Raw genomic sequence first — 27,496 nt, forward strand, 5'->3', positions numbered from 1 at the left:
AGTGAAGAGGAACTCAAAAGCCTGTTGATGAAAGTGAAAGAGGAGAGTGAAAAAGTTGGCTTAAAGCTCAACATTCAGAAAATGAAGATCATGGCATCCAGTCCCATCACTTCATGGGAAATAGATGGGGAAACAGTGGAAACAGTGTCAGACTTTATTTTTTGGGCTCCAAAATCACTGCAGATGGTGACTGCAGCCATGAAATTAAAAGACGCTTACTCCTTGGAAGGAAAGTTATGACCAACCTAGGTAGCATATTCAAAACCAGAGACATTATTTTGCCAACAAAGTTCCGTCTAGTCAAGGCTGTGGTTTTCCTGTGGTCATGTATGGATGTGAGAGTTGGACTGTGAAGAAGGCTGAGCGCCCAAGAATTGATGCTTTTGAACTGTGGTGTTGGAGAAGACTCTTGAGAGTCCATTGGACTGCAGGGAGATCTAACCAGTCCATTCTGAAGGAGATCAGCCCTGGGATTTCTTTGGAAGGAATGATGCTAAAGCTGAAACTCCAGTACTTTGGCCACCTCATGCGAAGAGTTGACTCATTGGAAAAGACTCTGATGCTGGGAGGGATTGGGGGCAGGAGGAGAAGGGGACGACAGAGGATGAGATGGCTGGATGGCATCACTGACTCGATGGACGTGAGTCTGAGTGAACTCCGGGAGTTGGTGATGGACAGGGAGGCCTGGCGTGCTGCGATTCATGGGGTCGCAAAGAGTCAGACACGACTGAGCGACTGAACTGAACTGAAGCACATATACTTTTGGATCTTGAGCCCTGCCCCGTCTCTCCTCCCCACTCCCAGCCCCTAAATAAGTGGAGAAGACCACATTTTTTTTTCAGTAAAAATTTTATTTCCTTCCACCCTAACACATGAAAGTTTACTGGGGTATCTGCCGGAAGACAAGATCATAATTCAGAAGGTAACCGTCATTATAGACGAAAAGTTTCTGTTCAAAAGGGTGATAGTTAATACTTTGCACAGTCTCTTGCATCTTCTGCATTACAATGTTAAGTTTGCCCTCTTTCCCTGTGTTGGTGTCATAGTAGTAGAAAATTTCTTCTATTCTGGTGTTCAGAGTGCGAGTGGCATATAGAACCCCGCACACCATGAACGTGTTTGTGACAGATGGTTTATACTGCTTGGTATGCCAAGTGTTTAGCACCGCAAGTGTGGTGTCATTGAGTTTACTAATCACGATGTTACCAGTGCTGGCTTCAGTTGCATAAATCACCCACAATCCATTCTCATCCACAGCAAAGTCCATATCTTGCCAACCAACATTAGCGTACGAAAAGCGGTTATTATAGGCAGCATTAGGGAGAGTTTGGGACAAATCAACTTTGTTGGTGGTCAGGTTAATTTTGGCCATGTTCTGGCTGTTGTACCAATTGACATACATGTTGTTCTTATAAACTACTGTGCCACTGCCTTGGCCATAGGAGATTTGATTCTGTCGGGCATTTGTATACAACAGCAAATCATCCTTTGTATTGTAGAGTCTATAATATTGCAAAATTCTCCCATCTGTATTCAAAGGTGCCACCCAGTACAGCCCATTGCCTGGATCCTGGGGAGAGTAATCCCGACCCCAGGCACCATACTTATAGCTAAACCCTAGCCAGTTGAGCTGAACTATAATTGGTTTGCTGATATTCGCCACACCGCCGTGCGCACAGCTCCCTAGAGGAACAAAACAAATAAAAGGACATTCTTAGAGAAAATGCATGACAAGATACAAACAGTTTAATATTCTAAGAACCAAAGGAATCCATAAACATTTTTTCTTGTCAACATCATGGTTCTGATGGAGAAAAGGCAAAAGCTACCCTTGGCCTTGGTCTCAATGCAAACATGTTATCAGTTCTAGAGAGAACTGTCTCCTGTATACATGGATGGGCCTTTAATCTGAAAAATGGGTATAGTGGAACTGTGAACAACCATTTTAAAAAGTTTAAAAAAGGAAGACTTGGTGAATTTAATGTATTTTCTTCTATGAGAATGCATTTCAGCAATATTATTTTATTTCATTTTCCTTATAGAGAAATCAAGAAAGCAAGACCACAGGAGAACACCTTCCTATTGCCATAAAGCCGTACTCACGGTGGTGCTCTTCACCAGGGCCAGGAGAATTGGGATAAAGAAGTCAATCCTGGGCAAGTCTTTCTTCCCTTCCCTCTGCCCTTCCCTGGGGCCCAAGGGCATGTCCACACCAGGTACCAATGCTGCCCATGTTACCCTCAGGAGAGGAAGTTTCTACTATGGCATTTTAAAGATACAGAAAGACGGTCCTTGTCCATCCCAAACTCCCTAACTATCCCTTCTCCCCAGCAACGATTAGTTTGTTATCTAAGTCTGTGAGTCTCTGTTTTGTAACAAGCTCATCTGTATCATTTATTTCTTAGATTCCATATATAAGGCATGCCATATAATATTTCTCCTTCTCTGTCTGACTTACTTGACTCGGTATGACAAGGTACACACTGCTATATTTAAAGTGGATAACCAACAAGGACATACTGTATAGTACATGGAACTCTGTTCAGTGTTATGTGGCAGCCTGGATGGGAGGGGCCTTTGGGGGAAAATGGGTACATGTGTATGTATGGCTGAGTCCCTTCACTGTTTGCCTGAAACAATCACAATGTTGTGAATCAGCTCAATACAAAATAAAAAATGTTAAAAAGAAAAGAAAAGAAAGAAGGCCCTCGATGGACCTCTAAGAGGTCCTCTAATGGTGGGATTTCAGCTTTGAAAAGTCACAGAAGGTATTTTAGGGCAGCATTGCCTGTTCTGTGCCCAAAGCGTGGATGACGTGGTGACCATCTCGCTGCAGAGTGCCAAGGTGGGCCTGCGGCTCGTAAGCCATAGCCTGCTGTGCCGCAGAATGACAGGCCAGCACGTCATGGTTCCCAGGCTGACGCCGTCATTGTCGCAATGTGTACAATCAAGTGGGACCAGACTCACCGGTCCACTGGATCTACATTCCCGGAAACACCCGGGTGAATGACTCCGGCTGGGCCTTCTGGCCCTTTGCAGAGTCCTCCCTCTGAAATGCCTGCCAACTCAGACATTTATGAGCTATAAAAAAATAGAATAAAAATCCTCCAGTATTTTTATAATAGCTATCTAAAGATTTGAACAGACAGTTTCTGGAATCTTAATAAATACCCTTAAAAAGCTGGCCAGAAATTTTATTGGAATTACAGAAGAAAGTCAATTCCAAGTACATTGGAGGTCATTTTCCCTCATCCTGCTGCCTAGAGCAGAGCGGGTGAGGGAGGAGGGGACAGAACCTGGCGGTGAATGCGTGGAGGGACTCAGGGAGCCACGGAGGGCACATGAGGTGCGCTCAAGCCAGAATCAGAGCTCCAAAGAACTGCCCGATATTAACACTGCGGGGAGCAAGAGGGTGCAAAGCATTCGCCTCTGAGTCTCTACCTCTGATGGCTACAGAAAGACCCATTTCTTTCCTTGTTAAATGCCTCTCCTCTCTCCCCTCCTCATTCAAGGACTGTTCAGAGGTGAAACCATTACTAGAAATCTTGCTTTTATTTTTCCAATCTGCTGGGGCTTTTTGGTCCCAGAATTAAATATGTGCTCCTTAAATGCTCTCATAAATCCGCAGTTGGTGGGAAAGCCAGCCAACCATACAACAGGTAGAGAAATGAAACTGCTCTGTACTCAACCTCAAATAATTTTGCATATCATTAAGCAGAACACAGTCGCGGGTTTATTTTAATAATGCATGCACCATTTCATAAATAAAAAAGCAACGCATGTTCAGCCAAGAGACTGCTCTCCACTAAAGAAATAATAAATAAAATTATAAAGTATTATTTCCTCTTCTAAAAGTGATCTCTCAGATGAATGCTTGTTTGCTTTTGTTTATGAAACAATGCATGAATTATTAAAATAAAGTTAGCGGTGTGTTCAGTTTAATGATAACAAAAACTGTTTGAGTTTCTATATGCTACTAACCAGATATTCTGGTTAAAATATCTTCCTGAGAACTTATTTGTTCAACGACATTTCACCCTGAGGAAATGATAGAAAGTCACTTTTTTCTTGTAGGTTAGAAGACTTAGGCATTGTTTGCTTAATTGAATCTTGCCCTCCTGGAAAAGAAATATCCCAAACCAACAGCAACAAAATATTTAAGGAAAACTTATGTGCTGTCACATAGTCAAGCATTTTATCATGGATTAAAGATAATAAACTATTCTGTCCTAGAGGGAGAAATCCTTAGATATGAAGGATCCAAAATAAACTTCCCTTAAAAATTACTACTACTACTAATATTTATTATTTCACAAGTTGACCAAGAGATTAAAATTGTACCTCTTATAAAAATTCCAAAAGACACATGTACCCCAGTGTTCACTGCAGCATTACTTACAATATCTGAACATGGAAGCAACCTAAATGTCCATCAACACATAAATGGATGAAGAAGATTTGGTATGTATATACAATGGAATTTTACTCAGCCATAAAAAGGAAAGATTGGGTCATTTATAGAGACGTGAATGGACCTAGAGTCTGTCATACAGAGTGAAGTAAGTCAGAAAGAGAAAAACAAATATTGCATATCAACACATATGTGTGGAACCTTAAAAAAAAAGGTACAGACGAACCTATTTGCAGGGCAGGAACAGAGATGCAGATGCAGAGAATGGGCGTGTGGACACGGGGGAGAGAGGGAGGGTGAGACGAATTGGGAGCTTGGGCTTGACATACATCCACAACCGTGTGTAAACTAGATAGCCAGTGCCGATCTGCTGCATAGCACTGGGAGCTCTGCTTTGTGCTCTGCGGTACCTAGAGAGGTAGGGTGGGGCTGGGGTGGGAGGGAGGGTCAAAAGGGAGGGGCTATCTGTGGACACAGAGCTGATTCCCTTCTTTGTACAGCAGAAACTAATGCAATACTGTAAAGCAATTATACTCCAATTAAAAAATAAAATTGTACCTGGTATGAAATTTGAATCTCTTTTCCTCACCCCACAATCGTTCCTGAACACTCTCATGTCCTTTCTGTTATCCTCCTTTTATCTTCTAACTCCTGTGAACTGTTTTTATAGCCCTGGCTCCCAACAAAGGAAGAGGAAGTAAGACTAGAACAAAGTATTGCTGTCAGTGCTACGGATGTGGCCACAACAGTGACAGACCAGTGACAAGGCTACAGCAGGCTTCCTCAACTCCCGGCTGCAAACTGTCCTAGAAACAAGGATGGAACGGACAGGCAGCCTGGTACCACTGCCGGCACAGAGCCTTGCATCCCCGTCTCATCTAGCCCAGCGAGAGAGCCCATCCCCTACCCTGTCTGAGCCTCTCTCCACCCTGCCTTGTCTCATACCCCTTCCCAGCCCCTTCCTGCATCTCAAGGACTTGAGATACCCCATGCCTTTCCTTCTTTATCCCCAATTTTTCCTGCCACTGGAACAATAACCCACTGCCCAACCATGAGTCAAGAGTTGTGAAAGATCGACGAATCCTTTTGCATTTTCTGATGGAAGAGGACACACCACAGAACTGAGAACAAAAGTACCCTTTCAGCTACTCCACAAGCAAGAAAACCAAGACAATTTGGTGTTAATCAGGTTAGTGAGCTGTTGGAACTTTCTTATCACCCCAGGAAGCACAGGTGCAACCTCTCTCTCCATTTGAGCATCTGTGGAAGGCAGCCTGGTACACTGAAAACATTGCCAGACAGGTTCCAATTCCAATCCTGCCCCAACACTAGTGAGCTGAGTATCCTTGAGTGGCTTGCCCAACCTTCTGAGTGTCAGCTTCCTTGTGTTAGAGGAAAAAATAATAATACCTACTCTGTAGAACTGTTAAGAGTACAGAAGACAGGTACATTTAACTCAATAAATGATCAGCGTTATAATCACGTCATGTTACAACTGAAGGTTTACATTAAATAGTGGTTTCTGGAGGTTTATGGACCCATCCTGGTAGCCAAGTGCCCAGAACAGTACCAACCACACCGTGGCACTAAATTATGGAATGAAAAACTGTTTAGACATCCCAAACTCACCTTTGTTGTCATGGTTATCATTTTAGTTACTAAGTTGTGTCCTTAGCTTTAATTATAAAAACACTAGCTCTTTACCCGAGAACATATCTGAATGCTTCCAAGAGCCTGGTATTCACTGCACAGAACATAATGCAAGGAACTCTCCATACCAGATAGCCTTGTTTGGCAATCTCTTCTTCGTCATGGAGGTTATTAGATATTGCCATGGTATTCTGAAAATATCCTGGGGGCCACAAGGTAAAACTATAAAATATTCTAACTTGGCTTTTTTTTTTTTTTAAAGTCTCATGGTTAGCAGCACTTTAAAAAAAAAAAAAAACAAAACTAAAGATTATATACCAGCAGAGGAAATGTGGGGCTTCCCCAATGCCTCAGTGGGTAAAGAATCTGCCTGCAATGCATGAGCTGCAGGAGCTGCGGGTTCAATCCCTGGGTCAAGAAGATCCCCTGGAAGAGAAAACAGCAAACCCCTCCAGTATCCTTGCCTGGAAAAATCCCATGGACGGAGGAGCCTGGCGGGCTACAGTCCATGGGGTCACAAAGAGTCGGACACGACTGAGCACACTCAACAAGAGGAAATTTAATCTTGGATCCACCAATGCTCCCTCTCACCTGGGCAACTGAACTTGGAGCAAAGATGAGAATACAATTGACTTGTGAGACTCAGGCAATCAAAATGGTCATAATCATAAAATAATTAAGATGAAATGGACTTGGAATTGTTGGATATATGCTCCCCAACGCTCAGCTCTTCCCTAGGCGTGGGATTTTGGCCAATCAGCCTACATCTTTCGTGGGTCATTTACTGTACACCTACTATGTGCCAGCACACAGCCTTGCACCTCCACCTATAACAGTGACAATTCTAGGCATTCGCATCCCATTTTCCTACCTACAGTCCTTCAGATCCAGGGAGAAGAACAGAGAGAAACCGAAGTCGGTTGTTTTTAGGGAAAACAGTTAATGAGCATCAGGCCAATTATCTTAGATTAGGAAGTTCTACGAAATGAAGCAGAAAAGGACGCCATTTGTGGCATAAAGTATCTATAAAGCACATTTTATCGAACCCTAACACTATGTACTGGTTCTCAGATCAAGCTGACCATGGGGGTAGCAAACGGCAGCTGCCTGCAGGGGCCAAGTCTTTCTTTCTTTCTTTTTTTTTTTTCTTCTCTGCAACTCTGCAGTGAAGAAAAGCAAACAGGCCAGATTTTAAAGTCCCATAATAGTGAGTAACTTTAATTAAAGTCTCCACAGGCTCACAATGCGGTGGTGCCTGGGGATTTTCCAATCCTGCATTATCAACCAGTCCAAATAGAAAGAGAGCGAGTGAAAGAAATTGATTTCAAAACATGACAAAAAGTCAGTTTAATATAAACATCATAAATATAATATGAACAGAGCTGGAGGAGGGCCAAGCGGCCTGGCAGGGATCCAGCTGCAGCCAAGGTTGTGGGAAAGTGAGAGGGAGTCTGAGACCAATCTGTTTAAACAACACAGCTGGGCCGGGCTGGCTCACAAAAGCCTAAGTGTTGAGGACCTGGGGGAAAGTTCTAGAAAAAAAAAAAGCTAACGAAAATAGGAAAACAGACTGACCATTTCTTTCTTCCTTAGATCCTAAGCAGTGTGCTTTCTCCCCCACCAGCAGCCTGGAGGTGCTGACGCCTGAGGTCCCCAGATGATAGGCAGGAAGGGGTCTGGCACCTCAGCGTCAGCTCCCTGCGCCTGCGTGACCCCAGGAAAACCTGCACCCTCTCCACCACGCCCCCTCCTCTGAGACATGGCAGCCCCGAACCTTCTTTCCTGCCCTAAACTGTTTTCATTCCAAGGGATGCATAGAAAACTGCCAGGAAAGTTATTCCATGAGGACAGTTTGCCGAGGTTTAAAAAGAGACGGGACTTCCCTGCTGGTCCAGTGGTTAAAAATCCAACTGCCAAGACAGGGAACAGGGGCTCGATCCCACATGGCACCCGGGCAACGAAGCCTGCGGGCCGCAGTCACTAAAGCCTGTGCACCTAGAACCGGTTCTCTGCGCCTGGAGAAGCCACGGCGATCAGAAGCCGGCGCACCGCGGCTAGAGAGTGGGCCCGCCCACCACGGCCACAGAAAGGCTCGCCCAGCAGCGAAGACCCGGTGCAGCCAAAAATAATACATAAACAAGGGGATGAAAATCAATTCTTTCAAAAAATAAAAAAAGAGAAAGAAGGGGAAAGGAAGGGACGGATGAAGGGAGGAAAGAAAGACACGCTCAGGTAGTATCGAGAGAGGGGTCACTGTTTGACTCCTGCCCTCGGGGAGCGAGCGCTTAGGGGCCCCATAGACCGAGCTCTCATTTCCTGCTGCTGCTAAGTCGCTTCAGTCGTGTCCGACTCTATGCGACCCCATAGACGGCAGCCCACCAGGTTCCCCCGTCCCTGGGATTCTCCAGGCAAGAACACTGGAGTGGGTTGCCATTTCCTTCTCCAGTGCATGAAAGTGAAAAGTGAAAAGTGAAGTCGCGCAGTCGGGTCCGACTCTTTGCGACCCCATGGACTGCAACCTACCAGGCTCCTCCGACCATGGGATTTTCCAGGCAAGAGTACTGGAGTGGGGTGCCATTGCCTTCTCTGTCTCATTCCCTAGCCTAGTTTATTACAGAGGACAAGACCTCCTCTGCGGGTCATACTGTGACAGTCTCAACCGCAGAGGAAGGAAAAATAGGCCGCTGAACAACACCAAGAGGATTATAACAATGGCAGTATTTAATTAAAGCCTTAAAGAAATCCGTGACAGTGACAAGGACCCAGAAATGCATGGCCTGAAAGGAAGCAGCTTGTGAGAATAGGAGTGAATGAGAATCACAAGAGCTGTATGATTTGATGAACGGATACGGTCCCCATCAAGGCTGAGATGCTCAGGACTTGCAGAGAGAGCGTCCCTGTGACCCTGGCTCCAGGGCTAGACACTACGGCTTTAGTTCACCTGGAGGGATGTGCTGAGAGGCACACGGATCTAGCTCTGCTTTTGTTTGCAGCGAGGTGTTCACTTTAAGTATCCGCATTAATGCAACGACAATCGCCAGTGCATAAATGTCAGTCACAGAGCTGTGAGCTTGTCAAAAATCGTTTTGTGAATCGTCACTGCAACCCTGCAAGGTTCCTAGGACTGTTCTTCCATTTACCAAGGAGGAGATTAAGGCTTTTTGCCATGGCTATGTAGCTGGGAAGCTCAGGCCTTTGGCATCCCAATGCCGAGCTCCTGATCCCTACACTCCACCACCCCATTCAAGAAGGCAGTTCAGTTACAGGCACGCATCTTGATGCTACACCTAACCCCCTTCAAGGATGATTCCTGAGAGAGGGACACACCATTCCTGCCCTCCAAGAATTCGCAGTCTAAGGAAGATGGTAGGACACGCCTACATGGCACTGGACGTGTAGGTCCAGTTTATGCTTAGTCATGTCTGACTGTTTACAACTCTTTGGGCAGTAGCCTGCCAGGCTCCTCTATTCATAAAATATTTCAGAGTAATATTTCAGAGTAAAATATTTCCAGTAAAACTGGAGTAAGTTGCCACTTCCTCCTCTAGGGCATCTTCCTGACCCAGGGATCAGACCTACATCTTCTGTGTCTCCTGCGTTGCAGGCGGATTCTTGACCCATTAAGCCACTGGGCCATCCATTACATCCTCACTGAATCCTAGAACATGCTACATAGCATGGGAATTTAATGGGAGCAGGAAGGAGAAATAAAGAGGTGGAAGAAGAGAGGGAAGTTGGGGGAGGTGGAAAAGAGGCAAGGAGGATTCTAGGCACGACCTGGCTCATCAGATAAATGAGCCAACCAGCCCCTAGAATCCCCAGGACAACAGAGGTGATGCCATGAAGATTGCAGAAGCTTTCACCTGGCCCCCGCTAACCAGTCCATCACCATAGACATTCTCCCCGTTAGCAAATGCAAAAAGGTTATGTGCAATTTGTGGATTTTGTTTTAAATCAACTCATCATCTGCGCTTCTCCTCTGTGCACCCCAGAATGTGATTGTGCGTAGAATGGGTAGATGAGATTTAAAAGCACAGGAGAATAAACTCAGACCTGCAAAAATCCCATCCTCCCTTCACCTCCACCATCCCAGAGCCCTTCCCCATCTCAGCTTCAGCTCTTCCAGAGCCTGGGAAAGACGGCGCACCCTTACCTGGAGCAGGGGGCGGGGGGGTACTTTCGACCTTAGAGGCCTCACATTCCTTGAGCCTGTTCTTCAGAGCCAGGACTTGTCGGCGAATGGCAAGGACGTTGTTTTTGTCCAGCGTCTCAAGTTGCTCCACCAGGAGAGTCATATTCCTGATCTAAGAAAATCAAAATTCAGAGTGATTTTCTGTTATCATGCAACTTCTTTCATAAACATTCCAGGGCTGAATTTGTCACTTAGAGAAAGGTTGCTGGAGAATACACCCGAGATTCTTCTGAACGGTTTCATTTGGAAGAATACATTTCATGGTTTAGTGTGAATGCCTGTCGGATTGCAAGCCGATGTGTGTGACAAGAAGAAAATGGCAAAGATTTTAAAAGCTGTAATGACAGAAAACAGGTTCCATCGAAGCATCCCCAAATGTCCATTAAAGTTCATCTCTGACAACCTTCCCCTGTAAACTCGTGTTTACTCATGCCATATTATAATTAAGTTCCTAATGAATAGTAAGGGCCAGAGAAAGCCTGAATCCTAAAATACAGAACTGGAATTCTCAATGATAGTCCATGTCATGACTGTGCTAGGATACTCCTTGTTGATATAAATTATCCAAGCCTAATATTAATGGGATGATCTTTATTCACAGAGCTTAAAAGCCTTCAGAAAAACATACTTACAAGAAACTCCTTTAAAGAGACTTGCCAGTATGTGGAGAAGCATTCCAAGAGGGATTAAAGATTATATGCTCATTGGAAAGGAGAAACGGACCTAGCACATCCAAAATCAGGTAAATCGTGACTTTCAAGTCCCATGAAGATAAATCCAGAATGAAGAAGACCCCCTGATCTAGCTTGGCCTTGGAGTTGTTCACACTTATATATCATCTTCTTTCTGGAGATATTGAAAGTCATTTGGCTCTGGAGTGGGACTCTGACCATTAGACAGCTACTCCTCAGTTAGTATGTTCCCCATGTATGTAATTTACTATTCAAAGCCAGGCATCCATCTAAAGTGGAACACGGGATGTGCCAGGTGGTCATGAACAAGTATAGGATTAGACATCAGAAGAAAAAGATTCCTCTCCTGATCCTAGCACTTGCTCACCAAAGAGTGGAAGTGTTAGTTGCTCAGTCGTGTCCAATTCTTTGCAACCCCATGGACTGTAGCCTACCTGGCTCCTTTGTCCATGAGATTCTCCAGGCAAGAACACTGGAGTGGGAAGCCATTCCCTTCTCCAGGGGATCTGCCCAACCCAGGGATCAAACCTGGGTCTCCTGCATTGCAGGCGGATTCTTACTGTCTGGGTCACCAGAGAAAGAGACTTTGTCACTAATACGCAAACAGTGATTTCATACCTCCACTTCCAACTGGTCAATGATCACTGTGCTTCCGGAAAAGCCGACCTTCAGCCGCTTGATCAGTTTCTCCATCTCCTTCACTTCCATCTTGATCAGCTCAAAGTCCAGCTCAGTGTAAGAAATGGAATCTTTTTCCATGATCGATACTCGGACAGTTAGGTTTAAGAGTTTCTCTTCATACTTGCTGATTAATTGGACATACTCCTTCACCTGAAGGGCAAACAGCTCAAGTCAATTCTCAGGGAGATGTCACGCAGCCTTCCTCCACTACCAACTCCTCAGGGACTATTTGATCGCGGTCAATCTTTTTTAAGTAAAGCGAAGTACCAAAAATATAGTTAACTAGATATTCTTAAAAATCAATCCAAGTACAGACTAAAAAGAACTTATTGTTACGATGGGGAAGGAGGTGGCTTTTACACTTGCCTAGACTAAAAATAATTGTGCTTCAGATCATCATTTGCAACTACAGTTTAATCTCCACTTTAATGTTTGAGAAGATATTATCTCTCCAAACTACAGTGGCTTGAATCAGGCTTTGGCCCACCCTCTTCCACTCAACACACATGCTCTAAATCAGGGTTTCTCAACCTCAGCACTATTGACATTTGGGGCTAGATCATTCTTTCTTGTGTACTGTAGGATATTTAACAGCATCCCTAGCCTCTAAGTGCAAATAGTGCCCACCCACCCACCCCCAGCTATGACAACCAAAAATGTCACAGATATTGCTAGATGTTCCCCAGGTGCAAAACCACCCCCACCCCCCCACAACCACCACCTTCTCTCCATTTAGAACCACCGCTTTATTGTCTAGAAGAGGGAGACATGCTCTAAGAAGAATTCCCTCTTTGATTACCATATGCAATGAGTTTTGAATCCCTCTGCCTTCTACGGAGTGCCATAAAGACTCAACCTACAAAGTATGGTTTTCTCTGGAGTGTCTGGGAGTGGGGTTTGCTGGATCATATGGGAGCTCTTTCTTTTAGTTTTTTAAGGAATCTCCATACTGTTTTCCATAGTGGTTGTACCAATTTGCATTTCCATCAGCAGTATAGGAGGTTTCCTTTTTCTCCACACCCTGTTCAGCATTTGTTATTTGTAGACTTTTTGAGGATGGCCATTCTGGCGGATGTGAGGTGACGCCTCCTTGGAGCTTTGATATGCGTTTCTCTAATAATTAGTGAAGTTGTCATCTTTTCATGTGCTTTTTTGTCATCTGTATGTCTTTGGAGAAATGTCTATTTAGTAACCAACAAGGACCTACCATATAACACAGAAAACTGTACTCAGTTTGAAATAACCTATAAGGGGAAAGAATCTGAAAAAAATGGATACATATGTATGTATAACTGAATCACTTTGCTGTGTACTTGAAACTAATAACACTGGAAATCAACAATACTTCAATTTTAAAAAAGAGACCCAACTTACTCCTCAATATGTGAGATATGTGCTACTATAAAGTACACATTTCATTAACTGCATCCACATATTTATTCCAGGTTTTTTCCAAGACCTGATTATTGCAATCAGACCTTTAAATTACACATTTGTTGCATACATTTGAATGTCTGATCATTAAGCTAAAATACTTCCAAAAATTCCCATGGTGGCTTAGTGTATAATTGGAATCTCCAAATGGATATTTCAATAAACACAGTTGGTGGTTCTTTCAGTGTCTGATCTCTAAAAGAAATGCCATGGCTTTTTTAAGGACCTGCTCATTAAAAGTTGCCAGTTTTTACACTCTTTTAAAAATTTGAAAAGAAGTGATGCTTTTCCCTCCAAACTGTGCTAATGTCAAGTAGCTGATCCACAGGGCCTGGATGAAGTCAGAGCCAGATGTCAGCTTCTAATCCTTCTAATACCAAAGGCAGCCCTAACTTCTGACATTTTAGCCCTTCCACTTAACCCCACTGTACAAATTAGAGTAGACTCATAGGCCATGGACCTAAAGGCCTAGGGCTGCAGGCAAAGAGGATTTTAATGAAAGTTGAAAACACAGCCCTTGGCACTGCTAGTATATCTCCTCAGGCAACGGATGCTCATTGCCATCAGATGAGGCTGATAAGGCTGGTGACATTTTGGTGGATAAGGAGGTTAAAAAAACAAAAACATGTATATATATAAACCTAGCAAGTCTCACTCAAAAGCACAAACGTAGATATAAGGTAGCCAGGTTTCAACTTCTCCAAAAATCAGGCATAAGATTTTTGGCTGTGAGAAAAACAATAATAATAATGAAGTGCCAACCCACGGCAGAAATGGAAGTTCGCAAAATGAATATTCTTGTTGGCATTTGGCCTTGCCAGCTTTTGGAACAAATGAAACACCCTCAGCTTTCCTGGAACATTTTGGTGGCATATCACAGCTGTTGTTCTATAAAAATGAGTGATTCAACTGTCATTTCTGCTAAATGAAATGTGGCTCTCCCAGATTCGCCCTGCACACCAAGGCCGATCCTGACGTTTGCTGCCTCGGAGTGCATGTGCTGGGCCTGCCCTGCTTCTGCCACAGAGTGAAGGGTCTCGAAAGGTCTGTTTGGGGAAAATCTTGAGGTTCTCTCAACTAACATTTCAAGAATAGCTCCAGGATGTTCAGGAAAATTGGAATCATCCACGGAGTTACAGAAGGTGGGAGAGAATTTGAGAATGGGCCAGAAAGACTTCATGGTGTGCACTGTAGTCATGTAAAGAGATTGTAAGTCTGAACCCTTTGCGCGTACGGATCTCTAGTGTTAAGATGGAACGGACAATTCTGGAAACATCCAAGCTCTCTGTGGAAGGTGCAGCCTCAGGAGAGGTAGCCCAGCTTGCTCAGGGTCATCTACCCCTAAGGAGACACCTCCCTGTGTCAACATTATTACTGCAGAGCTCCCCCTCACTACAAATTTGAGCTTCAGATGACTCATCTATGCTTGCCTTCAAACCCTCAGCCCTTCATGCAGAGTTTTTCGTTCTTCTATTTGTTACACACATATCATTACTGGATTCTCAGGATCAGACTCTACAGAATAACAACCATTGGGGGCTGGCTGTTGTTCTCTACATCGCGGTCTTGCAGTAGGTAAGAATGCAGCCCAACTGGCTATTAGACTAAAGAATTATCTGGCTCGCATTTCTGCCAGTTCCTCAAAACCTGTGATCATCACCATAGCCAGATTATTCAAAACGAGTAAATGCACTTTGCCACATACTGTCATTTTAATATATTTTTAACAACAAGATTAATTCAGCGTGAATTGATCATCAAGACATATGAAGCACTGTGGAGCGAGACCCACCTAAGCACAAATCAGGCTTCTGTACTTCATGGGCAAATCACTTAATTTCTCCAAGCCTCCATTTCCTCCTATAAACTGGGGATAATGGTATCACACTTACACAATGATTGCAAACACTAGAGATAATGTATATTAAGTGCCTGGTATAGTGGGTGCCCTATAAATTACAGCAATTATTAGAGAGACAGTGACTTAAGGCTTTTTTTTTCAATCTGACCTTTTAATTTATTATATTTCACTGCACAAAACATTGCTCAATCGATGTTGTTTGTTTATGGGTTGCCTAAATGTCTCCCCGGCTGCCTCAACCCTCTCATGCATGAGAGACTATTAGCAAAAGTGTCATATTTAATAACTTGCCCCAAAGACCATAACCCTCTCGAGAAAAAAATTCTGAGCCGCCTTTTGTGCTGTCTCCTTCCTAAGTACAGTCACAAGGGGACATCTCAGAAACCACAGCATAGTATCAAACGCTTTCAGCATCTTATGTGGGGGCCATCCCTGTCTTCTCTGTGTCCTGACAGATAATGAATCAACATCTGGCAGTCCAAATCCTTTTCTACCGGCCTGCTCGAATGGGCATTCCCCCAGGCCTCCAGACAAACAGGGATTTCCAAGGCAACCTAAGGACAGCTATAATAATTCACCTGGAACTCAAAAGCCCTCAGCTGAAGAGCTAACTTTGGATGGAAAGCATTATTGACCTGCTGCATCTTTTCTTGTGTACGCTGTGCTTAGTCGCTCAGTCATGTCCAACTCCTGACCACATGAACTGTAGCCTGCCAGGCTCCTCTGTCCATGGGATTCTCCAGGAGAGAATACTGGAGCGGGTTGCCATTTCCTCCTCCAGGGGATCTTCCTAATCCAGGGGATCTTTGAATCAGTGTCTCTTGCATCTCCTGCATTGGCAGGTGGCTGCTTTACCACTGAGCCACCAGGAAAGCACGTGTCTCTTCTTAGAGGATGGTAACAGCATGGCCGAGAGGAAAAACAAATGGACTGATTCCAAGACCCAGATTCCTGATTTGGCTTAGCCGGCCAAGAGACCTTTACATTTATGCCTCTTTACCCGTATGAACCTCAGTTGACCCATCCCTACCATGGCGGAAAGAACACTGGCCTACCTGCCTTAAAGGGTTTATTGAGTGTAGAACTGGAAACATTCAGAAAAAGCACAGAGGGAAGTTGTTCATGTTACTGCTGTCATCCTTAGCTGGCACACCCTGAATCCATTATGTAAATCTCAGGAGGCAGGTCAATTCCTTTCCTAGGCCTCAGTCGAGAATCTTTTTTAGGACCAGCTCCTGACCCTTTCAGAACTGAAAGTTTCTTCATCTTCTCTACACTTCTTCCCCGTCAATTATTAGCAAGGTAGATGCTTCCTGCCCCCTTCACAGGATTAGGATTATACATCCCAGATTCACAAACCTCTCCCTGGAGCAGCCTGGGGTTTCAAACTGCCCTTCACATCCCTGCCAGCCAAGAAGACATGCAAATCAGTAGCTCCCACTATTTCAAAGCAAATGACTCTAACTGAAAAGATCCTTACCTAGGATTTTCCTCCACTTGTTATGTTTTTATGCATAACTTCTTATCTGTACTTGATTATGCTGGAATAAGACTATGAATATTAATGATTGGAATTTATAATTTAGTGCTGTGCCTTTTCTGCTGATTAATTCAAGGACATTTTATTTCCTAAGAAGCTAGGCTCCTGGAGTCGTCAAACACATTTTCCTGGACAGTCATTTAAACTCAGAATATTTATCTACCAATTCAGGTTGAAAGCAGGGGCTCAGCCTCATTGGAATTTTTGTCTTAAAAGATAACTAGGCTGGATGTTGAGGTAGCTGAGCTGAAATTTCTTGGGAAAACTTATTCCAATCTTCCAGGAAATCCAGAGCTCCTTGTAAGTTAATGGAGTGGTATTATTAATAAATAATGCATCGTGTGATGAAAGCCTAGGGTGGACTTCACCTGTGCAGAAAGCAGGAGGCTTTCTATCTGATTTTGACTTGGCTAAAAAGGTTAAAGGGGTCAAAGCTGGAATGCCAAGTTCATTGTTCCAACCAGCTCGGAGAAGGGCTAATTCAGGGATATGATGTCCTCGGGCTGGAGAAAGCAGTAACCAGGGGTTCGGGAGGTTTCTACCAAGGCTGAGTGACCTGCTAGATTCAAATTCCCAGGGAAGTCTTCAATTTGGGGTTAATGCGAGATGCATCTGATATAAGGTCCCTGCTGAGACAACAGAGGCTAACTCCAAGAAAGAGAGAGAGGCAGAGATGGAAGAGAGTGAACTGACAAAACAGGAGGAACGGAGGAAAAGAAGGGAGAGTGGGGAAGGTGAGAGGGAGATTCGGGGGAGGGGAGGAGGAGAAAGAAGGAGCGAAAGCATGCAAGAGAAGACCCAAAAGAGGGAAAAACAAAAACAGAACGAAAAAGAAGAGGAAAGAAAGGACTGAGGCAAGAGGGGAAATAATGGAATAGGAAGAGGATGAGAAAAACGCAAGGACAGGAAGACAGAACCTAAGGACAGAGGAGAGGAAAGAAAAGAAGGCAAAGCTGGAAGAACACCAAAGAAGGAGGCCAAAGAGAAGAAGAAACCACAAAACCAAAAAAAGGTTTCAGGGTTGAAATGTACAGGCTTCCTTCCAGCTTCCTGGAAGCATAGTGAAGAGAGCTTATCCTGTGGGGCGAATCATCTCCACCCCGTCTTTGTCCTCTGCGCGCACCCCTCCTGCTATAGGGAACTCCATAGCTTACTGCAAAGCGAACGCTAACACATCCATTACATGCAGATGTGCTCCTTGATAGAGTGAAGAAAGGCTGCTTACACAGTCGTGAAGAAAAGCCATGTTGTCTGTGTGTGACAAGACCTTGTTGGGAGAGGCAAAAAGAGTAAAATGCTTACTTTAGAAAGCTCTGTCTCAAACTTCTTGGAGATAGTCTGAGCTGTGATTTCCAGGCGTTCCACTCTCAGCACAGGAAAGGTGTTGTCCGGCAGGATAACGGAGCACTGGCAGACCCCACGGTCATCTCTGTTGCCGGTGAAGTTGGAAAATGACTGCAAATAAAAGTAAGTTCAACATCAGAGATAAGCTGGGCAACGAGCTTTTTGGCAAGGGGAGTGACAGAAATTGACTTGTCAAAAGAGTGCTCCAGTTCAGTTCAGTAGCTCAGGCATGTCCGACTCTTTGCGACCCCATGGACTGCAGCACGCCAGGCCTCCCTGTCCATCACCAACTCCCGGAGTTCACCCAAACTCCTGTCCATTGAGTCGGTGATGCCACCCAACAATCTCATCCTCTGTCATCCCCTTCTCTTAGAGGCAAGCAAATGGAACCCAATACATAAATGAACGGAATCACAAAAACACCCAAAGCTGCCGCCACGTCTCACAGGCACAACTCAGTGGTCAGCCACCTCTCCACCTGTTAAGCAAACCATATAGTTCACCTTTCCAGAAGAGTCTTAAAGGAAATGATTGCTGTCCCCATGTAAGGAAAAAAAATTAAAGTGATGAGAGTCCTGCTAACTGCTAAGTCACTTCAGTCGTGTCCGACTCTGTGTGACCCCATAGACGGCAGCCCACCAGGCTCCTCTGTCCCTGGGATTCTCCAGGCAAGAACACTGGAGTGGGTTGCCATTTCCTTCTCCAATGCATGAAAGTGAAAAGTGAAAGGGAAGTTGCTCAGTCGTGTCTGACTCAGCAACCCCATGGACTGCAGCCTACCAGGCTCCTCCGTCCATGCAATTTTCAAGGCAGGAGTACTGGAGTTGGGTGCCATTGCCTCTCCGGATGAGAGTCCTAAGATTGAATTTTAATTCTACCATTTACTGGATCTGAATTCTCTTCAAGTCTTGGTTTCCTCATCTGTCAAACAGAGAAAATCTACTTCACAGGGTTGTCCCCAAGAGGAACCAAGTAATGTAAACCAAGTCCCTGGTACATGGTAGGTGATCAGTAAATCTCACTATAATTTTCCTTCTGCTTACTCCTTTTCTTTCCTACACCTCTGTGCCAGTCCCAACTCATTGCCTTCCAGCAGAATGAGGAAAACATCAAAGATATGGGTTACGGTAAAGTTGTACAGTGCAAATTCACATTCTCTCTTCACCTGGGAAAATATATAATTAATATCCTTCAAAATGGCAACAAACCAGCCATTTGTCACAAACTGAACAATGTAGTAGTCTGAAGGTTTTGTACAAATTTTTTTAAAGTTTTCCAGCTTACCACTTGCAGAAAAGTCATTTTAAAATATTTGATGTTTCTTTAATATATTCAGGCTCACACTTTGGTGCCAATGCATATTTTAAAATGACAGGTTTGAAAGATCCTGTTTTTTCTTTTGTCCCCTTTGAACTTCCCCAAGGGGATCCCGGCACAATTAACATTTTTTTTATTACTCCAATTGCTTTGCAGAGTAACTCTTGGCAGCCCACTGACTGTGCCTTTCAATGATCTTCTCTGACGGCAAGCCCAAAGCTCACCTGTAGCACATCAGCCCGAAGGGTCTCTTTCTGACACACCAAGAGCAAAGGGATGGTTTTCAGAATTTGAAGAGATGCAGGCTACACTTCTCAAAGTTTCAGAGGTCAGCCGGCTGTTGATGAGGTTGTGTGCTCTGTGATTTAATGTCTACCAACTTCCCTAATTCCTAAACAAGCTGAACACGGATGCTTGTATAATCAAGATCTAGTCCACCAGAGACCCCTGGACCAATTAATTCAAGCTTTTGAAGCTAAATTGTTTCGTGTGTGTGTGTTGTCGTTTCAATCATGTCCGACTGTTTGTGACCCTATGGACCATAACCCACCAGGTTCCTCTGTCCATGGGAATCTCCAGGCAAGAATACATGCACTCCTCCAGGGGATCTTCCTGACCCAGGGATCAAACCTGCATCTCTTATGTCTCCTACAATGGCAGGCAGATTCTTTAACACTAGCGCCATGTGGGAAGCCCAAATTGCTTGTTATTTTAATCTAATCTTCTTTTAAGATGAGCAAATTTTATATATATATATATATATATATATATATATATGAATGAGTGAAAGTCATTCAGTCATGTCCAACTCTGCAACCCCATGGACTCTAGCCAGGCAGGCTCCTCTGTCCATGAAGTTCTCCAGGCAAGAATACTGGAATGGGTAGCCATTCCCTTCTCCAGGGGATCTTCCTGACCCAGGGATTGAACCCAGGTCTCCCAAATTGCATGCAGATTCTTTACCAGCTGAGCCACCAGGGAAGCCCAAGAATAAGGGAGTGGGCAGCCTATCCCTTCTCCAGTGGATCTTCCCAACCCAGGAATCAAACCAGGGTCTCCTGCATTGCAGGCAGACCTCTTTACCAGCTGAGCTACCAGGGAAGACAAATATATATATTTATTTTTACCCAAAACAGTGTATGGCATGTTAATCCTTAACATTGACCTCAACTTGTTTTGCCAGTCACACCCCACACCTGCAAACCTTGGGGAGTTAGAGGAAGAACAAACAGGTTTGTGCTGAACACCGGGGCTGGGAGGAAGGAAAGGGAAGGGTCTTTACCAGGGACGAATAAGGACTAGACAGGTCATGCCAGGAGCCTGTTAGAGAGGCCAGCCTTCTTGGGAACCAGCTTTATCACTCACATGGAAGGTGGAAAGCCTCCAGTTAAGGGTGCCAAGGTTTTTACAGGAGGAACCGTGTATTATAGACCTTTGAAGAAATAGCTTATTCTAACAACTGTCTACCAAAAGAAAGGTCTCGCATTGCATTTTGACAAGGGGAGGTCAATTAGCTGCACAAGACAGGGCTGGGCCATTCTGAGAGTTCTTGAAAAAGCTCTGTCAACTCCCCAAACAGCAGAGATCATCAAGCAGTTTCTAGACAATCCACTAGAAACCACCAGCTCACAACTTTTCGTCCTGAAGTTCACCTGAAAGGCAGGCAAATAATTATGAGCCCTGCTGACAGCCATTGCCCTGTCCTGTATTGAACATCTCTGTCCTCGCGCTGTGCACTCCCCAGTTCCCATCCTGTTTGTCATCAGCCCAGGGTGCTCAACTGACATCACAATGGTCCATAAGTTTGATCAGTGTTTCCCATTAGAGATATTTCTGTTCCTTGCATTCAGAGATGATAAAACTAATGGTGATGGGTCTTCCTCTGTGGCAGATGCTTAATCTCTATGTGAGTATAATGTGGGGGATGGGCAGCAAAAATAAGTGCATGTCCCATTGGCCTTTGGAAGGGTACGAGATCCACCCTGTGGACCCCACAGACACCTTACACCGATCAATTCTCACTCAAGCTGTGTTCAATTCACATTACCAGCATCTACAATTTTCCAGGCTCTGACTAAAGGAGACAAAGACCCAATTCCTGCCCAGTGAATCAGGCCCACTGTCATTATGAAAGCCTTCGTGTCTTTTTTCTCAATAAGTCCCTCTGTCTGATGACAAAAGCAACCAGCTCGTGGTTCTGACTGCCTGTTGCTGTGTGGGGTGAAGCGTGGAGCCTTACCTTGTCTGGGAAACGAGGGCCATGATAGCACCCCCACCCCCGCTTTGGAGGGTGCCATCTGAGGCATCTGAAGTGCCCTGAGCATGCCAGCAGAAGGTGAGGTGCACATTTGTGATTTCAGGCTGCAATTGGCTCTAATTAGCAGCCAAGTCTAAGTGTCTGTAAGGATTCAAGGCATAAAATAATGGTACTCAACATTTTCAAAGTACAGAAAATGATACGTTTGGAACTTGCTCAATGACAGTTATAAAGGGGTTTTCTACCACTTTCCAAAGAGCTCATCAAACTGACAGCCAGCCCTAGAAAACTGGGTTTATAGTGGAAGTGACACCTAGCCTGCTCTAAAAAAAGAAGTTGGAGTTGTGATACTAACTCACCAGAGGCAGATAAGTAAACCAGGAAGGAAATTAAAGCCTCTAGGTATAATTTAACTACCATTCATTAGCTACTTTTAAATATTTATCTCCTTACCAAACAACAGACACTTTGGATTTCTCTATTTCTTGACTTATATTTTCTTTTCTAGTATTTTAGGTGATCATCTTACCCAAAAGCTGGTTTCTAATTGGTGATCAAACTCTGACCTCACTTTTAAAGAAAATGCTAACCGGGTCTCGTTGTCCCCAGAAATCATTTAGTATCATGGAGTAAAATGATTTGTCTTCTGGCTACAAAGAAGCTGGGTGCATATTCATGGTTCTCAAACCATTCTCTTTAAAATGAGCACTTTTCATCTATACTCTCTTAGAATGAAAGCTGCATGGAGACAGACGGTGGAAAGCATGAGCAGCTAGGGGTTTCCCAGGTGGCTCAGTGGGTAATGAATCTGCCTGCAACCTATGAGACATGGAGACATGGGTTCGATTCCTTGGTTGGGAAGATCCCCTGGAAAAGGGCATGGCAATCCAGTATTCTTGCCTGGAAAATACCATGGACAGAGGATCCTGGCGGACTACAGTCCACAGATCACAGAGTCAGACACAGCTGAAGTGACTGAGCACTGAGCATATGAACAGCTAAGTTTGAGCTGTATCAGTGGCTGCTTTAGTGACTTTAAGCCAATAACGTTATCTCACTAAGCCTCAGTTTTCACATCTCTATAATGGGACCATAAATTTTACTTACTTAACTCTGTGGATTAAATAATATATATTATATACTTGATGTAGTCATGGCATTTATAAAAGTCATTCAGAGAACATTATTGCTGTCTTTTCTATCGAGACCTATGCAAACCATTTGATAACTGCCTTGAGGTTATCAAATGGTTTACATTGCCTTGAGGTTCTGGTGGTGAAGTGGAAACAAACAAAAGCCTTTTCCTCCTCTTGTCCTATTGGCCCTTCCAGTCCAATGATCACATAAGCAGCCACCTGAAATGTGAGTAAAGATCATAGAAATACAGAGGACAGAAATCACACCTTAGCACAGAAAGCCTAGTTGTTACAGAGTAGGACTCCTACAGAAATATCCAGAGCTGATGTGGGCAGAGGTGGAGGATGCTTCCTGCGCCCAACCTCTCACCCCTCCAGGTCTCTTCCCACTCCCTCAAAAGAGATCCGTCCCCTAAACTAAGGTCACTGTATGTCCCAGTGACGTGGGCCAGCTGCTGTGCTTCCTCAGTCGTGTCCAACTCTTTACGATCCCATGGACTATAGCCCACCAGGCTCCTCTGTCCATGGAATTCTCTAGGCAAGAATACTGGAGTGGGTTGCCATTTCCTCCTCCAGGGGATCTTCCCAACCCAGGGATCGAACCCAGGTCTCCTGCGTCTTCCGTATTGAGGGTGGATTCTTTACCTGCTGAGCTATTGCACCAGACCCTTTCTAGCCCTTGCTTGCTTTTCCTGTTTGCCTTGTTGTTTTGCTCCTGCTATTGTCATTTTGAGCTGGAAATGACTCTTCAGATTCCATATAAGAAAGATTGAAAAGAGTTAACGCTCCTCCAGGGAAATACCACGTGTAACAGCACTTTTCCCAAAGACCAGGGTCTCCTCCTCCTACTCCGTCACCCATCTCCCTTGCAAACAAGGCTCAGAGTCACTTTCAGGGCTCCAACAGAAGCATCGAGGGTCTCCGATGGCAGCAAATCAGCAAGACAAAATTTTCTGGAGCTTCTCCTGGCAGGGCTCATCCCATTACCATTCGTATCTGGGTTAGAACCCAGGAAACTTCATTTTTTTAAGTCTCTCTCCACTCCGCCCCAATTCTAAAGTACAGTCAGGTTGGAGAACCTCTTGAAAGCTTAGATTTCGTTCTCTAAAGCCCCCAGCTGGAGAACCAAAATGCTGTCTCTCTTGCTAACAATTTAATTATTTTACCCAGGGTTTTGAGTCATTTTCAAGGCACCTGCAGTTAACAAAGGGAGTCGTAAATCTTTTAGAGTGTTCAGGACTACCCATCCGTGAAATTATATTCAGGTCTCCAAAAAGCCAAAGGAAGGGACAGAACGCAGTTCTTAGACTCTGGGGCCTCCTTACCTGGGACTTGGAGCTGGAGGTGGACCAGGCAGAGTCAGTAGGGGAGCCAGAGCTGAAGTCGGAGGTGGGGAAGGAGTCGGGGTGGGGGAAGGAGGGGAAGGTGGTGGTGACCCCCCAAACACTCATGACAGCTGAGTGGAGGAGGCCCAGGAGGACCAACAGGCAGGGGAAGCCTGGCTTCATCTTGTGCTCTAGGCTGAAGTCACTGAGTTTTGCAGGAGCCCCCGGGCTTCTTAAAGGACCCGGTGGGGATTCCCCCCCAGGCCAGTTTACGGGCAAAGAGGAAGCTGCCAGAGAACACATGACCACCCAGGAAGGTGAGGACACCCAGGATCCTGAGTCATCTGCCCACCGGGTCCTGGGCCCCACTCTGCCTGCTGCCCTTAGATCTGAGTATCACCTGCCAAACATTAACTCAAATGAGCTTGTTGAAGCCCAATATCTGGTTTCTGACTTGACACTCCCTTGAAACAGATGCGGTGAAAGTAGTCTTTGTGGATGAAACAGAGGTTGGGAGTGCCGGGAAAGAAAAGCAAGCCTCAGCACTGTTCCCAGAAGCCATCCCTGCTGGCCCCCTGAACCTCCCCTATCGTTGTCCCGAATGCTGCCTTCCATGGGCAGTCAGGCAACTCCATCTAGAGACCGTGACTCTCTCCAGGGATTCCGTCTTCACTGGTGACTGCCCAGGCTGTCTCCGACCTCAACCCTGCAGGGTATGCACCTAAACAGAACATCTCAGCAGCCCCAGACACCTGCAGTGCGTCCACCCTGGAAAACCCAGTCAAGACTTTGTGCGCTCAAGCCCTTGCCCCTGCGAGCTTGACAGAGCAGAAAGGACCCAGGCAGGAGACTGCCCCACACCCGGTCCGGAGGCCCATGTCGGACACTTTCTTTCTCCAGAAGGTTCTCTCTTGAACCCCTTATCTCAGACACTGTTGTGATCCGGGTGGGCATTCAAGAGCTCCAGGTGTATTCATGAAACTGAGAAATAGGGGTGGTCTTCAGGCCCCATGTGCAGAGGCCCCAGAGGATGAGATGACTGGACAGCATCACCGATGCAATGGACATGAATTTGGGCAAACTCCGGAGTTGGTGAGGGACAGGGAGGCCTGGCGTGCTGCCGTCCAGAGGGTCGCAAAGCGTGGAAGTGACTGGGTAGCTGAACAGCAGTCAGGCCCCAAGTGCACCTCTCCACCATCTCACACACCCCTGTGACCTCCACCTTCCTTCTGCAGAGGAAGCAAGTGTGTTGGCCTGAATGATAAAAACTAGCTCTCTCTCTCCTTAGTCAGTGACCTTAGGCAAATCCCTGAGCCTCCTAGTGTTAGAACAATTCCTAAGTCATTAGAATTTAATGAAACATTGTATAAGAAGTTGCTTCTAAGCTTTGAAAGTGTTAGTCTCTCTGTTGAGATCAACTGCAACCTCATAGACTGTAGCCTACGAGACTCCTTTGTCCATGGAACTCTCCAGGCAGGAATACTGGTGTGGGTTGCCATTCCTTTCTCCAGGGGATCTTCCCGACCCAGGAATTGAACCGGGGTCTCCTGCGTTGCAGGCACATTCTATACCATCTGAGCCACTCACATTTTTTGTGTGCTTTTTTTTGGTTTTATTTTTAATTTCCTAACCTAGCTCAGTATGTAAAGTTGTTGAGTTCCAAAACGGAAAGAAGGCCCCTGGCCTGCTCCATCCCCACCCCCTCCCTGGAGTGCTTTGGAAGACTGGATCTGAAGGGCGCTTTCACCTCAGGGGCTGCACAAACTCAGAATGAACACCGTGCTCTTGTGAGAAACAGGATCTTAAACTCTTAGCACATTATTCAGAGATGGGGGAGGGGATGAGCAGGAAAAATAAGAATGAATGAATGAATAGAGCATGAGGGAAGGAAAAGAGACAGAGGGAAAGGGTACACTCAAGGCACCCTGAGACCGCACCCCTGGTTGCACGCCCCACGCAAACCCGGGACCCAAAGTGCTAACTAGACACTAACCCACACCAGCCCCCCAGGCTTTAGGGCCCACCCCACTCCCACCATCCAGCCTATCATCGCTGCCTCCCCTGCTGAAACACACCTGTCCAGCCACACAGATGCCTTCTGCGGCCAACCTAATACCCACATTCGGGTGGACACAGTGATCAGAGGCAGTTAGAGCAGACCCAGGAAGATCACAAGCATTTTCCCAGAAGCTTTCGGGGAGCAACAGGGTCTGTCTACATGGTCTGCTCCAAGGCAGTCTGCAAAGAAGACTGAGGTCAGGGACAGGGGATCTGTGGCCTGGGTCAGGAGGATGCCCTGGAGAAGGAAATGGCTACCCACTCCAGTGTCCCTGCCTGGAGAACCCCTGGGCAGCAGAGCCTGGATAGCTACAATCCATGGGGTCACAAAGAGTTGGACACGACTGAGCGACTGAGAAACATCCATGGCCAGCTGTTAAGGGATAGGAGGTGGACTTTTTTTTTCTTCCTTATTGAAGTATAGTTGATTTATAATGTATTAGTCTGAGGTGTACAGCAGAGTGGTTCAAATTTTTATATATTTGTGTGTACACGTATGCATGTGTGTATGTATATGTATATTCTTTTTCACTATAGGTTTTTGCAAGATATTATAAAGTTCCCCTTGCTGAATACAGTAGGTTCTTATTGTTTACATATTTTATATAGAGTAGTGTGTATATGTTAATCCAAACTCCTAATTTATAAAATTATGAAGAGTGGTTTGAAGCCCTTACCTCTCATATTCTGCCCTAAGATGGGTTGTCAGATGTAGCAAACAAAAATACAGGACACCCAGTCCAAAATTTCAGGCAAATAACAAATAATATTTTAGGATAAGTCTGTTCCATGTAATAGATTTGGGACAAACATATACTAGAGTGATTATAGATTGCTTCTTTAACATTTGATGTAAATTGGCTGTCCTGTGCTTTGTCTGAGAACCTGACTGCTGAAGGCTGCTGGCTGCACCTGGGCAGCACCTTCTGGGTAAGGGTGTGAGACTCAAAGCTCACTGTTCTCCATGGGAAGCAGTTCAGCCTTGGCCTCAGCATTACAGCCACTGAGATGTCTGACCCAAAACAAGAAAAGCAGAGGGCATGTGTCAGAGTAGAAATTGGTGCGCTGAGCCTATTAAGGGAACCACCGACTAAAACTACCTACCCTGGCCAGGCAAGAGAGTAACCACTTGCATGAGTTAACTTCCAACCAGAGGTCCTGGCAAGGAACGCAGAATTAACAAGTTACCACCAACCGGAAGAACTCAGGAAAGGTCGAAAGGAGAGAGGCGACATCAGTCCCTATGTCTTACTAACTTCCGAAATTCCTTCTGGCTGGAATCCATCTTCACTGAGGGATGCACACACCACCAGCAAGGACCCTGAGTCAGAATGACCGGCCAGAGACCACCCAGGCACTAATCCCATCACCATAAAACCTGAGCCAGCCAGCCCCATAGAAGAGCAGTTCTTCCGGGTCCCCTCGCCCTGCGGCTCTCCACCTGGGCATCTTTTCCCAATAAAGTCTCTTTCTTTGTCACTCATGTGTCTCCTCAGACAATGCCTTTCCAAACATTAGACATGAGCCCACTCTCGGGTCCCAGAAGGCAACAAATCCATGACCCTGAGATGAACACTATGCATGTGGAGACAGGGAGG

General features: G+C 45.2%; 1 protein-coding gene across 1 annotated transcript; it reads right to left on the minus strand.

The window, feature by feature from the left end:
• Positions 1–830: 830 nt before the first annotated feature.
• OLFM4 (olfactomedin 4) lies at positions 831–24,228 on the minus strand. The gene is made up of 5 exons (XM_027557107.1): positions 23,841–24,228; positions 17,764–17,916; positions 11,564–11,776; positions 10,215–10,365; positions 831–1,683 (listed from the first exon to the last, which is right to left on the minus strand). The coding sequence occupies exons 1-5, from the start codon at positions 24,141–24,143 to the stop codon at positions 881–883; spliced, it is 1,623 nt and encodes a 540-aa protein (XP_027412908.1). The 5' UTR covers positions 24,144–24,228; the 3' UTR covers positions 831–880.
• Between the last annotated feature and the right edge of the window lie 3,268 nt (positions 24,229–27,496).

Source organism: Bos indicus x Bos taurus, chromosome 12, assembly GCF_003369695.1.
Source record: "Bos indicus x Bos taurus breed Angus x Brahman F1 hybrid chromosome 12, Bos_hybrid_MaternalHap_v2.0, whole genome shotgun sequence".
Lineage (NCBI taxonomy): Eukaryota > Metazoa > Chordata > Mammalia > Artiodactyla > Bovidae > Bos > Bos indicus x Bos taurus.